The 18,679-nt window shown below is 41.3% G+C and overlaps 1 protein-coding gene across 1 annotated transcript in view; it reads left to right on the forward strand.

Annotated features, from left to right (window-relative positions):
- ST8SIA3 (ST8 alpha-N-acetyl-neuraminide alpha-2,8-sialyltransferase 3) overlaps nucleotides 1-17,911 on the forward strand; it is a 68,864-nt gene extending 50,953 nt beyond the window's left edge. The window contains exon 4 of the mRNA XM_069219985.1: nucleotides 9,525-17,911. Within this exon, the coding sequence (XP_069076086.1) occupies nucleotides 9,525-9,807 (283 nt within the window). The 3' untranslated portion in view covers nucleotides 9,808-17,911. The remainder of the gene's footprint in view (nucleotides 1-9,524) is intronic.
- Nucleotides 17,912-18,679: the final 768 nt, after the last annotated feature.

Raw genomic sequence — 18,679 nt, forward strand, 5'->3', positions numbered from 1 at the left:
CTCCCTAGTTATGTTGTCTGGGCCTGGTGCCTTCCTGTTCTTTAACCCACCAATTATCCTATCCACGTCTGCTCTGTTAATCTGTTGATTGAGGTATTGCTGCTTGTCTTGATCTAGAATGGGAAGAGCATTTTACTTTAAACATTTATCTATTTCCTCTTCATTAGCTAAAACGTCATCACTGTAAAGGTCATGTAAAAAATTAACAAAGGCCCTCTCAATGTCGGAAATCTTCTGCACAACATTCATTGGTCTCAATAATCACTATTTCCTTGATTACGTTTCTGGCATTCTCTGTCCTGACCTTCCAAGCTAGTAACTTCCCATACCCCTCACCATATTGATAGTGTGCCAGCTTACTAGCTTCCCAATTCTTCAGCACCACTCCCTCTAAAAATTCCCCAAGGGATCCCTTAGCCTCTCCATTCTGATTTTGTAAACCCACTTGTCTGACGGGGTCATTACAGCTATTGAGCAACCCGTGTAATACGCCAATCATTAACTCCAGCTTCTTCACTCCGTTTTTGATTTCCTTCCTTCCATGTGCTGCACAGCTAATCAGTCTCCCATGAAGAAACGCCTTGTACGTGTCCCATACAATGTGGATTGGGGCAGAACCCCTATTTAGCTAAAAACATTATGCAGTGCCTCATTTCAGGGATTTGACAATCTCTTGCTCTCCTAGGAGTGACCTATCAAGGGTCCATCTAGTGGGAGCAGACGAGCCAATAAGGAGGAGTTGAGCTTGCATTGCAGAGTGGTCTGAGAGGTGCCCTGGCTGGTGTGTAACTATCTTAAGCTTATTCCCCAGCATAACATCTGTCAAAAAGAAATCGATTCTGGACGCGTGTCTATATTTTTTATTGCAGTAAGGACACTCCTTAGCTTGACCAGCCCACCTTCGCCAGGAATCGATCAAGCCCATATTCTTCATTATGTAATGCAAGCACTCTCTCATTCTTGGTGAACTGGCCATAAGCCTAGAGGTAGACTTATGTAGAACAGGGTTTAACAGAACATTAAAGTTCCCTCCTATTATTATAAGATTCCTACTCTCAGCTAAATGATTGTAAAGGTCTCTAAAAGGAGGTGGATCATCCGTATTTTGTCCATTATAGCTTACAATAGAGTACCATGTGATTTAATATTCATGATCAAGCACCTCCCCTGGGAACTGTGATGTAATTCTCCAGGTGCTCTTGGACAGATTTCTTTAATAATAATCGCTACCCCCTTCATGTTGCAGTTTTGACCCATACAGGCAAACTTGTTGATCCATCTTTGCCCCTTGAGAATTGTCCCCCATTCCTTCTGTTGTAAATGTGTTTCCTGCAGCAATATGATGTTGTCACCTGAGAGCCTCGGACACTCTAAGATTCTCCTCCTCCTACTGACTACTCTGAGGCCATTTACTTTCCAGGTTAAGATCTTTAGACTCTGAAAAAACCCTGAACCCGTCATCCTGTTCCTAGTACCTCTCTCCAGCTCATGCAATGGTCGTAACCATAGTAGAGGACTATTATTTGATTTATATATTCTCCCACATGCACCCCACTCTGTGAATGTCTATCCTAATCATCATACTCAGTACCCTTCTTTACCCCAATTCACCCCCACACACCCACCCCTCCCTAGGAAGCCCTCCCCTTAACCAAACTGGTAAGTTCATCTTACCCTTCAGGTCCGGAAGAATTAATGTTCCATTTTATCTGGTTTATCAGCCTCTCAACCTCGGGAGGATCCCTTATATTATGTTATATTATTATTCCACAATACCCTCAGAGTAGTAGGAAACTTCAATTGTGGAGTGGCACCTAAGGATTTTAGCTCCTTAATATATTTCACCAATTCCCATTGCTGGTTTTGGGTTGCCCTGGAGATGTCAGACCTAACACTAAAAGAACCCCCTTAAAACTTTTTATTTTTAGGGCCTCTGAAAGAATCTACTCTTTTAGAGAGTAGGAGCTAAAGTTAATCAAGATTTTCCTGGGTCTGTCTGTGCGAGGGTTTCTCCTAAAAGGGTCCCGGTGAACTCTCTGTATTTACTGGTCATGGTTTGTGTGGGTAACTGAGGGAATGTGTTCCTTAATCAGGGTTGTAACAAACTCCCTTGTCTTCTCTCCTTCCAGGATGTTCAGGAATCTTAAATTGTTCTGCCTGGAGTTATTTTCCAGAGACACCAATTTTTCACTGAGTTCTTTTTCGCCTTGCTTTACTGCCTCTATTTCTTTTCTGTTGGTCTCTACTTCTGCATGTAATGCTCCTAAGAAAGCTTCCTTAGCACTTAACCTCTCCGTCAAATCCATTATTTTAGTGTCCAGATTATCACAGGACCTCTGAATTTTGGCTTCGTTAGACTCAGATGTTGCAAACTTAATTCTAATCTCCTTCATCAGGGTACATAGTAAGGTTTCAGTGCCCTCCTGGTTTGTAGTATGCTACATACTACCTACTTGGTGCATTCAGCTAATTAGTAAGTGTTAAAATGCTGCTCCCTGCAAGTGGGAGCAATCCTTTTATCTGAATTCTGAAAACAGATAAAAAGTCCGCTCACAGTGAGCAGGAGCAGTTTTCCTACTCTTGCCCTCTCGGAGTGGATTTACAGTTTCCTCTTGCTTCACAGGAGCTTTGATAGCTCCCGCCAAGCAATAGCAAACTACTATGTAGGGAGCTGGCCCTGGGGCCCCCAAAACTTTCAGTACAGTAGCTGTACTGCCTGGTGTACTAGTTTTGACAATTTTGTGAGGATTCACAAACTCTACCAAAGTTATTGGAAAAACAATAATCAATTTTCCTATTGAAACCAGGACCTAACAATAACTACCTAACAGTGGCATATGTATATATATATCCTAGTGCTGGTTGCCACTAGATAGTTATAGTTAAGACAATTTTTTTCCATAGACAGAGCATTTTTTTTTGGGCAATAAATTTGACACTGCTTGACAAATCTTCACAAAATGTTCAAAATTTATACTGGTCAGTTCAGTTGCTCACTGGCTGAAGGCAAAATAAAGGTGGGTCAAAAAACACTTTTTCTCCATTAGTGTGTCTATGGGGATTTTCAAATCTTTAGACACCCTACAGCCCGAACCACTGAACGGAAGTACACCAAATTTGTCATGAAGCTAAATTCTGTTCTAGAGATCATGCCTTTTTGGTTTGGTGTAAATCTGTTCAGTCGTTTTGGAGTAATGTAAGGCCAAACAATATAGATATCTAGCACCATGGATCGCTGATTGATCAGCGGATTCACGTTCCAAGCTAACCATAACTTGCACCCTCGCCACGCACAGTTTTTTCTGAATAATTTGAATGCTAATGTTTCATTTATATTTTTAATGACATTATAGAAGTTGTCATGAATGCTATAATATATGGGCTAATTAGCAATGAATTGTGAGGGCACGAGGTATAGCTACCTTAGGGCACAGGTTTTAGTTCCTTGAAAGAACTCTGGCTATAACTGGTGAATTTCCATAGGTTTGTAAGAGTAAATTCAGAACCTAACTATAACGTCCCTGTAACCTTTGATTTTTCAGTGTATATATATATATATATATCCAAAACAGAATAGAGAACTCTGGGTAGTTACCAAGTTTAGGTGGAGAGCAGCTCCAGTTAGGAACACCCTGCAACACCAACAACACTCTAGTTTTGCTCACCTCTATTGTCTGTTTTCTATCAAAGTTTGTAAGCATAGGATTGGCACAGTGTCATCCATGCCGAGCTAGAAAGCGACAAAGTCTTTTGCCATTTAAACAGCAAAACCTTTAAGCCTGGGATTGGCCCAGTGCCATCCTTGCCGAGCTGCAAAATGACAAATATATAAAATACCTATGTGTGTATATATATATATATATATATATATATATTTTTTTTTTATTATTATTTTTTTTTCCTACTGCCAGTCACCAGTAGGTAGTTAGAACATGATTTCCATAGGAAAATTGATTTTTGTTTCATATATGTGTACCAAAATTTTACTGTTACTGTTTTGGGGTTAGGGACCTGTTAGGCTGCTGAGAACATGGATAGACTAAGTAAACTAAACAGATGTGGAAAGTGGATGCTGTACTTATGAAGATGTCTCTGTCCTTAACAATTTTTAGTCCCCTTAAAATATGTTATGCCTCAAAATACTAAAACCCCATACCTCCCCTCACATTTTAACCCTCTGGTTTCATACCTCCATTAACATTTTAATGCTCATTTGCTGCAGCACAATCTTCAGGAAAGCTTTAAAATTAACAGCTCTTATTGCAAAAAATTGCATTCAGGAATGCCTCACTTCTGTCTTGAATTAAAAAGATGAGTATTTAAGTTGTTCATTAGAACACTCTAGTGATCCTGCAGTTGATTTACTATGGAGTTAACTGACAGACTGCTGCTGGTGTTGAAAGTCCATGTTTCTGTTTACATGTCAGAATGGTTTACTGACATGGATGAGAAAAATATTTGAGAACCCATAGGAAATGTGAACCCATTTTAGCTTTTTAGAGCACTAACCATAATTTTGGTGTCAACCACCTTATCAAGAATAATATAATGCCAGATTCTTCCATCATCGCTGCCTTCATGATATCTCACAAAGGAGCATCCAAGTACTTTGTCGACCATCCAGAGCATGTGCTGTGAACCATTATCCAGCCAGTTAAGTGCACCAAACATGGCCTTCACATAATTAAAAGAAAGTATTTTTTTATGAGACTACAGTGACTCTGGTGCGTGAAAGAAAAAGAGAGTTATGAACAGGAAGTAATAATGCATCACTTCAACCATTGTTTTTTCACTGAAAATATAGGGTTGTTTTTGAAAAACATGAAGAAAAAATATAAAGGGGTGTTATTTTAAATAAATCAGACCAACAGGCATTGGCAAAGGTTTGGAACATCAAAAGGCAAGTCTATTGGCTTTATAAGGGTGGGAAGCACATGAACATGTATAAAACAGACCAATTGGCTTTGTCAAAAACTTAGGGAGGCAATGCAGACCCCCCAGGTCCTGGGGACCACCACCTCTCTGGAACAGCATTAAAACAACATATGGGGAGTGCAGCACGGATCCCTCAGGCCCCGGGGACCACAACCTTTCTGGGACAACATAAAACAAATATTTGGGGGGGGGGGGCGCACTGACCCCTACCCCAGGGACCACCACCTCCCCAGGGCTACATTTCAAAAACTATGTGGAGGCACGCAGATCCCCTGCCTGCCCCGGGGACCACCACCTCACCGGGGCTATTCTGAAAATATTTAAAGGAAGGCTACAAGGACCCCCCTCGGACCTTGGGACCACCAACTCCCCAGGGCCAAATCTTTTTTTCTATAAAAAGAAGGGAGGCCATAGACTGATATCGGCCCTGGGGGGCCCACACCCCAGGGGCCAGCCACATATTACTGGGTGTACTGGGGACTGCAGCATTGCTACAAATAACAGCTCACTGCATGCAGGAGCAATGTTTTCATCTCTTTCCTTGCCCACATGACAGTGTGCATTGAAAAAGATGAAAACTCCACTTTCAGCAAGCAGGAGCAGTTTGACAGTTCCCGCTTGCTGAAAGTGGACTGTATGCTTTTGCTCGGTGGGAGCTGGCCCTGGGGGGTGTCTGTTCCCAGGGCCATCTATAGCACAGCCCCCCTCCAAAGTAAAATAGCCCCGGGGAGGTGGTGGTCCCCAGGGCTCGGGGGTCCACAACGGACCTCCTTCATCTTTTCAATTTGGCCCTGGGGAGGTGATGGTCCCTGGGGCCGGGGGTCTGCCATGAACCCCTCCTTTAACGTTATTTGAGCCTCGGGGAGGTGGTGGTGCCCAGGGCACATGGTGACGTGCAGTGCATTAATTTGTTGACATATTGCCCTGAGGTGGTGGTCCTTGGTTTCCCAAGGAGATGGTGGTCTCTGGGGCTACTAAAATCCCTAGGAAATAGGACCCATACAGCCCCCTTCTATTATGAGCCCGCAGTGCCCCTGGGACCTTGCCCACCTGGGGGCAGAAGCATTTAGTAACTCAGGAGATTGTGGGGGTCATTACAACCCTGGCGGATGGCGGAAAACCGGCGGTAAGACCGCCAACAGGCTGGCGGTCTTACCTTGGTGTATTATGACCATGGCGGTTACCGCCATGGTCAACCGCCGGTTCTCCGTCCCGCACGCCAGGGCGGAGACGACCGCCGGGCTGGACACCTGGGTCCCCAGCCCGGCGGGCGTCAGTATACCGCCGGCGGTATTTGGACCCGGCTTACCGCCGTGGATTTCCAGCAGTTTGAACCGCCATGAAATCCATGGTGGAAAGCACTATCAGTGCCAGGCAATTCCTTCCCTGGCACTGATAGGGGTCTCCCCCACCCCCCACCCCGACTCCCTCCCCTACACCCCCCACCACCCCTGCCACCCCCCAAAGGTGGCAGGGCCCCCCTCCCCACCCCGACCCCGACCCCCAACATAACATTACTCACACACACCCGACACGCATGCAGGCACCACAACACACACACGCACACACCCTGACATACATGCCTACATCCACACACACAGTCAGACACGCACACCCACATTCAAACATACACGCACACATCCATACAGACATACCCACAGACATACACGCACTCATTCCCATACACACAACACCCCTGCAAGCATACACGCACTCACACACCCCCTCTACATACACACATGCACACCCCCATGCACGCACACAACACCCAACACCCCCCGCCCCCCTCCCCTAACGGACGATCGACTTACCTGGTCCGTCGATCCTCCGGGAGGGGACGGGAGCCATGGGGGCAGCTCCGCCGACACCACACCGCCAACAGAACACCGCCATAGCAAATCACAGGACATGATTCGCTGGGCGGTGTTCTGTTGGCGTGGCGGTGGAGGTGGAGCAACCTCCACTTCCCCGCCGCCCGCAAGTATGGCTGTTGGCGGCTCTCTGTCGGAATAACGACGGAGAGCAGCCAACAGTCATAATACGCTGAGCGGCAAATCGCCTGCACAGGCGGTCTTCCGCACGGCGATCCCTCGGCGGTCTTGCAAAAAGACCGCCGAGGTCGTAATGACCCCCTGTGTTTTTTAAAACAAATCACGATAAAAATTAATCGATCCAGCTACAGAGTTCACTGTGATTTAAAAAAAAAATGCTTTTTGACCTTGGGAGAGTCCCAGGGAGACCTCTGGACCAGGCTAGGAGGCTAGGGTAAACATACCCTGTCCACTTGTCTTTTTTTTAAACTTTTTTTGTGGACTCATCTGAAGCCAAAATGGCTGTCAACACTTCTCATTTGAAATGTTGGCAGTCAATCAGATCTCAGCAGGCAATCTCCCTGGATCCATAGCCACACACATACACATTTCTTTTCCCTTTAATATATCAAAAACTGCTATTTGGGGGGGAGAAAGGAGACCCCATACCCCAGGGCCCAGCCTATACATTTACTTTTTTTCTGGCAGGTGACCACCTGACCCCTTAGGCCGATCTTGGCCCTAGGATCCCATCCCCTGGCGTGCAGCCTAATTATTTATTTATTTTTTATTGGGGAGGGGGCTGTGCACCAACCCCAGGCCAATCTTTTCCCCAGGAACCCCATCCCCCAGGGCCCAGCTTAATTTTTTTTTCTGGAGGGGGCCACTTTGACCCCCTCTCCAGGGCTGATCTCGGCCCTAGGGACCCCATGCACCAGGGCCCGGCCATGTGACCTGGGTGCCCCCCCTCAGGGCACCCAGTCTCAATGTTGGGGACCGCGGGGGAACCTGAAGGCCCCCACAGTCCCAGCTGGCTCCTCACCTCCTGCAGGAGCCAACATTGTTGTCAGTCGTTGTTAGCAGCTCCCTCTCTGTGAGAGCGATGTTTCCTCTGTCTGACTGCCTGCATCTCTGTAGGCAGACAGACCGAGGAAACTCCACTCTGAGGAAGGGGCTCTCCCTTCATCAGATTGGGGTGTTTGCTGTGGCCTGGCGGCAGCCTGAATACTTCCACCAAGCCACAGCAAACAGCTATGTCCCAGGGGTGGACACTCTGGGACATAGCTCCTTGAGCCCCCCTCCAATATACATAGCCCCGGGGAGGTGGTGGTCCCAAGAGGCAATGCCTTTTGAGGGTCAGGATAACTTCCCTTCCATCAAAATGCCAGTAAATAGCATGTTACTCTCTGTGAATCAGCATACATGGCTATTGTCATGTTGTCTTATCACGTGGAGTAGTGATAAACAAAGGTATTTAACCAGAATCAGAAGACAAGGAGTTAAACCATTACACTGAGATAAAGTTATGTTAGCTTGGACTGAAGACTAAAGTAATTGCAAAGTGCAATAAGAGGGTGGGGTGAGGTTGAGTACAAACTTGGTGGAAGAAGACAAAGGGAGAAGGAGAGCTGTTTCCTGGTATTAGTTGTGATCCTGGCACTTTCGTTGTCTTTTTGTGGGGCTGGGGAACAATGGGGTGAACAGTGCAGAGAGGAGAAAGTCAAAACTGGTTCCAAACCTCAAGTGAAGCAGTCCTCATACTTTCGCAGCCACTGAGTGTGAGAGGGTAGGAGAAGGGCAGACATGCAGTTGGAGAGAGAGGGTATGGCTTCAACTGAGGTGGCTGCTCGCATGCAATGGGGCAAATATAGGAGCTGAAACTGTTGCATTATGGTTGAAAGAAAGACATATTGAGCTATTGGTAATATTGCCAATTTGATTGTGAGCCCCTCCACAGCCAATGGCCACATTTCTCACCAGTAATTACATGAACTACCTTCGTATAATGGAGTATGGGGAACAGAATGGAAATGGAGACATAATTCATAAAGGATTTGTTAAGGATGGATGCGTCTGTGACCTTTACTCACACCTGCTGCCAAATACCCCTTGATCTAACAGGCTGAAGGGGGATGTGTATACCCTGCTTCAAGTTCTCCTGGCACAAAAAGCAACTGAGGATGGTATTTGACTGTGCACAGTAGGTCCTGAGTTCAGTTCATGATCTTGGAGCATGACCTGAACTCACTGATCCCGGCACCTGAATCCTAATGTCATGCTGTGCTCAATGGGTTTGGGGCACAGGGTGTAGCAGCCTATCATAAGACACATCCAATCCAGTCTCACTCCAGAGCTTGGTGGGCATGGACTTTGTCCATAACCAGTGCTTAACCTGCATCAAGTCCCCATGATTCCAGAGACTGCAGCGCATGAGATTCCTCCACACCCAGCAGACTCTAGGGATAGTGCATGGTTTTTGGCTTTGCCTTGCACCCAGTCCATATCCCCGCCACCCCAAAGCCACTGGGCATGGCCTTTAGTCATGTTGAGTTCCCGATCCAGTATGTACTACTTAACAGTTACTATAGCCTTAGCCCACAAGAGGCGCATACCTGTGCGTAACTGATGTTTAATTTTTTACCAAGTGCCGATGCACAGGACTGTGAAGAGTGGTCACAGAACGCTTTCTCTAGTTGAAGAGAATATTTTGCTTCCTTGACCCCTAATTATAAATATTTGTACATTAATAGAATCAATTAATTTTTTTCTTTTCTGCAGGTATTGGAAAAACAAGCACCTGGCACCGAAACGACTCAGCACAGGTATTCTGATGTACACTCTTGCATCTGCCATCTGCGAGGAGATCCACTTGTATGGATTCTGGCCATTTGGATGGGATCCCAACACAGGAAAAGACCTCCCATACCATTACTACGACAAAAAAGGAACAAAATTTACTACCAAGTGGCAGGAATCCCACCAGCTGCCAGCTGAGTTTAAACTGCTGTATAAGATGCACGCAGAAGGACTAACTAAGCTAACTTTATCACATTGTGCCTAAGGACCTAAACTAACTGAAGTGCCAAATGATTGTTTAAAGTGCCCAAAGCTGAATTCAGCATACTTAAAAAAAGAACAGAATTCGATGATATAGAATGTGTAGATTCCTTTTCTGACCCTTTCAGTACAATAGTTTGGGATTTTTAGTAATGTGTACGTGTTCAACAGAATTGTCATAAATACCCAGTAAAGTGAAAACTACCCGTATATTTATAGTATTTCTTATAGAAGATTTAAATTTATGAACTGCTGCTAAATATATGTTTTAAGTATGCTCTTGTAGGATATAAATTCTAAGGGCCTGACTTACAAAGCTTTTGCTCTGCAGGTACGCATGCCTGTCTTCTGTAAATTTAATTAATGAGTAAGTCACAACTAAGTAAGAAGTAAGATACAACTCTTTACAGAAAAAAAACTTTCAAGTCCTCTGGTCCTAGAGTAACATATTCGTTCATTAAATGCTTTTCTTTTAATTTATGGATTCTGATATTAGTTAAGGTTAGTGTGCACATTCCTCTAGCTAGTAGGATTAGAATGCAAACCATGCCCATCTGCCAACGTATGCAAGCACACCAAAATGCAAATGGTAAAACATCCATTATTTGCACATATAGTACATATCTTAGAAAGGCTTGCTTTTATTAGGTTTTATTTATAGCTGGGCATTATATACACGCCATGTTATAGAGTATGGTCCTGATTTAGCATTTGGCAGAGGGGGTTACTTCGTCACAAACATGACGGATATCTTGTCCACCATATTACAATCCCATAATAACCCATCAAGGTTGTAATACAGCGGACGGGATATCCGTCACGTTTGAAACGGAGTAACCCATCCGCCAAACTCTGGAACAGGCCTAAATTTCAGAACACTTTCAGCCGGTAAGCTTTAACACTGTGTGCTAGGCTCTTCTGTTGATGAACTTCCCTAAGTCAATTTGTTCATTCATGTTAAATAGAATTTTAGGAGTTTGTTTACATTTTGATCCATTATAAGCACCTTGGAAGCTAAGGTTCTGGTTAAAGAACTCCCTTCTGATATTTGCCATCTTTTTAATGAGCTACGAGGTCTTGCACACATTTCTGTGCAAGCAGCACTTTTATTAGTCTACGGCAGTGGTTCCCAACCTGTGGTCCGGGGACCCCTGGGGGTCCGCGAAGCCTCCTCAGGGGATCCGTGGCTCCTAAAATCTTTTAATAATATTAATTGATTAGGTCCCCAGCTTTCAGTAATGGCTCAGTCGGGGGTCCCCGGATTCCAATAAAGAGTCAGTGGGGGTCCCTGGGCTCCAGTAATGATAAAGTGGGGGTCCACAGACATCAAAAGGTTGGGAACCACTGGTCTACAGGAAAGTAAGCAGGCATTCCTACCAGTCACTGTGACAGCAAAGGTTGCAGCTTTGTTAGGCTTCTAGCACATTCCCTTTTGCACCTTTCGAGAGTTTGTGCTTTGTTTTATCCACTCCTATTATTGAGAATTGCTCATGGCAGTCTAATGACTCAATAGTTATCCTAGGAAGGCTAATCAACGTTGAATGTTAATATTAGTCAACTTTGACTGGTAATACTAGTTGTTTTGATTTATACATATATAAAATCAAACCATGCACCAGCCAGTATTTTCTAAATAGTTTTACTCATTTTTGTCAAAGAAAGCCCACAAGCTATTAAACGTAACTCATTAGCAATCTTCTACTTACCTTGGCCAACATCATGGGTTTCCATTTTTGTGGGCATCCCAGGGATTCAGTGATTATCCACTTCTAAGACATACACGAAAAAGCCCACAATGCCCTCACTTAACTCTTAATGCCCATTCTTCTCTTTGCAGCCAATTAATGACATCTCAGTTATGGCAGGATTGTGTGTTAGGAGTCCTTTACCACTGACTGTGTTGGAGCTCAGACAGTTTCTAGCTGCTCCTTCACCAGCTGTACATGTGTGACAAGAAGCTCTCAAAGTACTCAGGAGTCACTCACTAGATCCTGATTATTAGGTGAGCGTTAGGGGAGTCAGTATATGTATTCAGCTGAGGCAAATGTACTCTGGGTAGTGGATGGAATTTCTTAAACCTTATAGATACAATGGTAGTTGGCATACAGAAAAAAACAATATATGCCTGCTATCTTATGTTTGTGTAGTTGTTCAGCTACAGAACCTCAAAGGGTGATGTGGGGTGGACGTGCTTTTTACAAAAGTTCAAGATGTATACATAAGTTTTCCTTACACATGTAAAAAAAACTATACTTCTTGATTTGAAGTACAGTCCTTCTCAAAAGAACTTCAGAAAGCCTACAGTTAATGAACGCTTATCAAACTGATTAACCCACTATCCTCCTATTTGTCTAGCTGACCCCATTTTTAAATGTCCTCATTCCATTGTACTATCAATTTATTTATTGTAAACTCAGTAAGTCAAGCCTGCCTTTCCTAAGAATAACTCCTTCCTGTTGTACATAAGCAACTATGGCGTATGCCTTTTGAAAGTAAGATGTCTGAATAGATATCATTGGCTTTTCCAATGTCACTGGGCCAAGTCAAAGTTTTCCTTTATATGTCACATAGTCTTCATGAGTGTTCCGCTTCAATTTATGAAAACAAACATGGCCATGTGTGAATTAGTGTGATAACTAAAGAGTGGTAAACAATATACATTAAGTATGTGATTGTAGTGTATGCTGCAGTCATGCTAGTCAAACAGATTTGTTCATTGTCAAGATGTCTTGTTCATTCTGTGATTAGAAGCCATACAAGGCAATGGTGACACAGCTTTGTACTACTTGCTTATCCACTCAGTGTCTACGTATCTCTAGCCACTAGCATGAAGGACTGGTATTATTATATGACAAGCGTCAATTGGAAACTAGCACAACAGGTGCTGGCCTTATGGTTTTGTGACAGATGTTATGGCTTTGAAGATTCAATTACAGTAAAGTCCACTTAGCTTTCCATCCTTATGATGTTGGTAAATTGAGCAGCATTAAATTGAAAAATAGTGGCACTTTTTTAGGGCCTAGAGAGTGAAACCATCTTATATGAAGCACTATAGAAAAACAAGTTTTCATATTTTTCTCACAAAGAGCGCATGTCAAAAAAAGACAAAGTTCCTAGGAAAGGCATTTAAGTGGACAAATCAAACATACCTTCTGTAAGTAAAGACTCTGAAGAGATTGCACTTGACCACTAGCACTGGGAAACCAGACAACCTGAATGTGTATGTGCTCTTTGCATTACTCAATAAAAGTGATATTATGGTTGAATAGATAGCCGCATTGCATGTCTAACTGTGTACATCACAGTACATCTTCATAATATGCGAATGCACTCAAATGTCCTGCTTACAGTCCAAGTATCTACAAGGGAATGGACACACAGAGATGCATGTAGTTTTTTGGTATATGAGAATGTATAGGGTATCGTCTAGCCAGTTTTTGGAAATAAAAACAATTGTTTCATTTTGTGCAGAAAAAAAAAATACTCCCAAAATTAACAAAATATAAAAACGAAACTCACTGTACAGGAAGCTTGTTTTTATACACGGCTTCTCAATGAACCTTGTAGATAATAACTCAACTGAAAGCCAATATTTTTGATAGTTCAGACTGTCATTTACTACAACAATTTAGAAACCTATGTTTTGTTATGAGATAAGTGTAGTTTTCAAATGACGTTTTATATACTGGACAAACATATCATTTTAACCCTATCGTAACATGATTGTTGATCTAAATTACTCATGCCACAGCTGTTGCACACAGAAATAGTCAATTAGGTTTCTATTTTTAACAAATGTCTAACCATGCACTGTGTAACTCTTTGCTTTGTTTCATATTCACAGGAAACAGTAAAGCTAAGTTACTTGATTTTTAAGTTGCAAAGCTTAAAATTACTTCTCAAACAAGGGCACAAGCTGACACGCCTGTACAATAGTTCCAATTAACATGCATGAGAAAGGTCTGGATCTGAATGTGTGTGTGGGGGAGGGGTTATTTGCTGACTGTTCGATGGTACACAGAACCTGACCTAGAAAGGTGAAAGGAATAGAGAAAATCTGAATTAGAGAAGGGAGAGGGATAAGGTTTAGAAGCATGTTAATGGCACACTTGTACTTTGTTGATTTAAATTCTAAATTGATGATTTAGTATTGTGAAAAGAAAACGAAAATCTGTCTTGGTTAAGCCTTTGGGAACATACACTAGGTACCCACGCATTAAACTATATCCTACTGGCAGGATGTGAAACACAAACTAATTAATTTCCTATTGCATTTGGGGTTGATCATTCATGCATAAGTGTCTAGAATGCAGTAGAAATCTGTGAAATATTCTCTGGGTTATCATTCATGACATCTTGCAATACTGGTCACAGACTAGCTGTTGCAAGGTAGGAAAATGCTGATGTTTCTTCTTTCACCCACTCTTGAAATCCAATTACCACATTTTATTGTTTAGTAAAACTTGATTTAAGAAGACAGCTTTCCTTCCTATTGCAGTAGAAATGAGCCACTGACTTGATCTGGACAGGAAAATGGCAAAAAAATTTTTTAACATGGGTTGACCTCATTTACACTCCTACACCTCATATACACCAGAATCAAGCAGGTTTCTTCCAAAAATAGACCAGTGATCTTTTTCATTTTTCCAACTAATGGCTTTTCAAACCAATGACTGTGGTTTGACTCTATTAGTAAAGGTCTTGTTTTTAGGACAGATATTACTCATGGGGTTCTTATGGTGTATTACAAATGTGGATTTTGTCCCGAAATGGTGAAGGTCTTCCTTCAGATTTGTCCACCAGCATCTGTTTTCTTCTTTGTATTGATTTTTTCCAAAATGTTAGCAGATTACATGCTTTCCAGTTAGATTTAGTTTAGTTCATTATAATGCATGGGTGGTTGTTTGGTGTCACCCTGGCACTTTATTCACATGACTCAGTTATTTACACTACTGTACCTTTATTATACCAATGAAGTGGCCGTTAGCTAAAGTGGGATGATCTGAAATATCGGAACAAGGACATGATGTTAGTGGGAGAGAAAAATGCTAACTAGGGCAAATGACTGACCATTGGCCTTTTACAGTAGGTCAATATATGTACTAATTAATTCAGCCGCTTCCTCTTTTCATCGACTTGTTTTAGTTCTTGTCATCCCCTATTAAATGGTTTTAGTGGTGATTGCCCTGTGTATTTCTGGTAACTTACCATCCATAAATGAGGCTGTGGGAGTTAACTCCTCATTAAATCCAGTTCCACTGGTCATTATTCAGCATATCACTTTGATCAGGTCATAGAGGAATGTGTCTCAATAGTTTCTAGCTTGTGAGCATTACATGTTTTAACCTCTTCTTCATGATTATTTAGTCTATTCCATTAGGGCTCACCTTCTGATTAGATATCGCTGAAACAACGTGTAACATGTCAGGAGCTTCATCATTGGGTGATGATCTCCTTCTCCTAACTTCTGCTGTGCAGTAGGGGAGTGTCAGGCTCAAGAATGTAATGTCATAGGTAGACCTTTTTGACTAATATTGAAAGGTTTCTTCTTTCCTTCCCGATTTCAAGGTCATAAAGTCATGTTTCAGTTACATGAAGGAAGATGGAGAATATGTGTATCTCTGTGTAGAGGATGTGATTGGAAGCTCAATAGTTAATGACAGTTATTTACCACAAATGCCAGAAACCTAGGTTGATGTTGGTATAACATTAGCAAAATGTTCTTCTTGGCCAGATGGATGTTTTTGTGAATAGTGGACCCATATAGCGTGAAGCACTACCCTTTCCTACCAAACATGCTTAATGTTTCGCATGTTAAAATTGGTTGACCAGTTGTTTTATCTAAATAGTTTTCGAAGACATGTCATGCTCTTTTTCAAGTAAACGCAACATAAGTGCAGCAGTGTAGAATAATATGTTTTACGTGTTTTTCAACAGTATAATGGTTACATAAGAGAAAATTATTTTCTTCATTTACATGCATTTGCATACAAAGAGAATAGGTGTTTTCATGTTTCAGTTTTTTTGTTGCTATTTTATTAATTCACAAAATTAGCATTTTGAACTGTGTTGTTTGTGTCATAAATAAATGTTGTCACATTATTGTACAATACTCACCAGCAGTATTAAATATCACTGTGTGTAAGCACATTTTACCTGTGCGTGTTTCATTAAAAAAGACAAAGCGGGCATTACTTGACAGGAGCTGTGTGAGTCACTGTGGCCACCTGATGCTACTCTATGAAGGTGTTTGGCAAACTAGCAGGAATAGCTTTTTATTATGGCAGTTATTATGGAATAACCAGTTAAATTACGTTGTGTTCAAATGAAATTATACTCTGTATTAATGGCATATTTGGACTGCAGCATGCCTTTCCATTTTAAGAAGTACAATTATTTAAAATGGCATATCTGAACATTTTTCTTAATTCTTTTAAAGTGTTTTATGCAGAATGTTTTACTGAATGTTGATCTTTTTATGTTATTTTCATTAAGCTGAAACATGCAGCGTTTGGATACATTTACCAAGGCACTGCGGAAACACAAGCAGAGAGCACTGCACAGTTGGCTCTCACAAATGTACAAGTCATTATAGTAAATCAGGAACTAAAACATTTTGTAAATTATGCTTAAATGTGTGCAGTTCTACAAAATGATCTTTGTGCATCCCAAAACAGCACAAAGGAAAGAAAACTATTTACAATGCATTTTTAAATCAAAGCAGAAAGTTATACGTTTAGAAGATTCTGTCAAATAATATATATTACAGTTTTAATTGATAATTACCATCATTCTAATGCATTATAACTTGAGTTTAAAAAACCCTATGAAAATTACAAATCATTAAGTGGATTTGTATGGCCTACTTTATAATGCCCCTTTAATTCTACATGTCCAAGTTGTGGACAGAATGTTGCATCTGGTGGAAATTCATGCACTTGGCATGTGTTATCGATATTCAATGGACCATAAACTTAGACATGTAAAATCTTTTACAACAGCACTTCAACATTTCCACTCCTACCTTTCTGGTATTTTCATTTTTCAATTCATTGGGACCTTTTCAAAGCAAGTATGTTACTATTTCTGGTCTAAACATGGTCACAAGTAACAAAGTCATGTGTTCACCTAAAATTGATTTATGTGGCTTGAGTTATAAGTGTAAATTCATGTTTTGCGTAAAGAAAACAGTAAGTCATATGTACAAATGGGATACTCTTACTCACATTACACCAGTATAATATATTTTTATGTGTGAGGTTCCTAGAAGTACTCCCAGCCCTGTTTTGCCATGTCTAAAAAATTATAAATTTGTTACAATTGCATACGTAAACCTCTTAGAGTAAATGTAAGATTTCCTTGAGAATTCCTCTGCTGTTTGGTCAAAATGTAATTCATAATTGTAAATTGGTGCTTCTGTTCCAAAACATTGGTAATAGTTAAAAAATGCACGAATTGTAAAAGTTAGTGAACCTTAGGCATAAGATACAGCTTTAATATTGACTAATAAATTGCAAAGCCCCGTCACCACTGACTCAGGTCAAGTTTTACAATATTTGTTCCCATCTACAACACACATTTATGAAACGGCACAAATTACATTGCACTTCTCTTGGTAATATTAAGAGGAATTTATTATTTCAATAAATGTACATGTAAATATTTTGGCCTTTGAATGAAGAGCGTGTTTTTTATTTTGGGGTAAAAGTGCCCTGTATACTCACTGCAACAGTAATGTGTGAACAAAATAAAAGGATCCTTTCAAGATCATTTTGCAATGCTATTGTTCAATGTAAACGTGCCTGCAACATTAACTCATGTGCCAAACCACACTATTGAATGCATTGTTTAAAATGAAATGTTGTATTGTGCACTGAAGATTGGTGAAAATCTGAAGTATGGTTTTTCTTTTGTTATCATATGTAACCAGTAACATTGCTTTCTCTGCATTTTGTATCCACAAACTGCAGAATTTGTTTAGTGCATACATTGTTGATATTCTCAATTTACATTTTGTATACAAATTATACTGAGAAAGTGTTCCAAGGGCATATTTGTATGTCATGTAACAATAATGCTCACTGCCAATAAAAAAGTTGTTAACCTCGTGTTGTGTCCTTTTGACATATTTACATTGGGCTATCTGGAAGCATATTGCTGTGCTTGAAAGAATGAAATTGCCATATTTAAGCGGTCAAAACATGGATCGCCCTCATTTACACTCCTACACCTCACATACACCAGAATCTAGCAGGTTTCTTCCAAAAATAGACCAGCGATATTTTTCATTTTTCCAACGAATAGCTTTTCTAACCAATGACTGTGGCCTACATAGTGTTAATGCAGATAGAATCATCTTAGTGCAACTATTAACTTGTAGCAATAGTTGTAGCTGGCCCCGCTTTGCTGAGTTACACCACCACTCATATTGACACATAATGCACTAAGTGTGATGTTGAGAAAAAGACAACCTTAATTGCATTACCCTTTTCAAGGCCAACTTCTGCATAGCTTTCCCAGTGTATGTGCTGCATTTATGCCGAAGTGAAGCCAGGTGATATTTTAAATGCAGAGTAGTCCATAAAACTAGCACAAGCTTAAACAATAAGTGTAAATACAAACAACATTTCAGAGAGATAACCAATCAGAAGCGATGTCACTTATCTCAGTTCTGCACACATTCAATGATGCTCTCATAGTGCTCTCATATTGCCCATTCACAGGTGCCCTGACTCGCATGCACTGCCCAACCATGCATCTAACACTAACCCTAAAGACAATGTTGCATCATTGTATTGCACTACTATGTATCTAAACTGAGTAATAGGTACCAGTAACCATTTTTGAAGTAGAAATTGGTAACTGTAAAGGTTTCT

The sequence above is a fragment of the Pleurodeles waltl genome, chromosome 1_1, assembly GCF_031143425.1.
Source record: "Pleurodeles waltl isolate 20211129_DDA chromosome 1_1, aPleWal1.hap1.20221129, whole genome shotgun sequence".
In the NCBI taxonomy this organism is placed as follows: Eukaryota; Metazoa; Chordata; class Amphibia; order Caudata; family Salamandridae; genus Pleurodeles; species Pleurodeles waltl.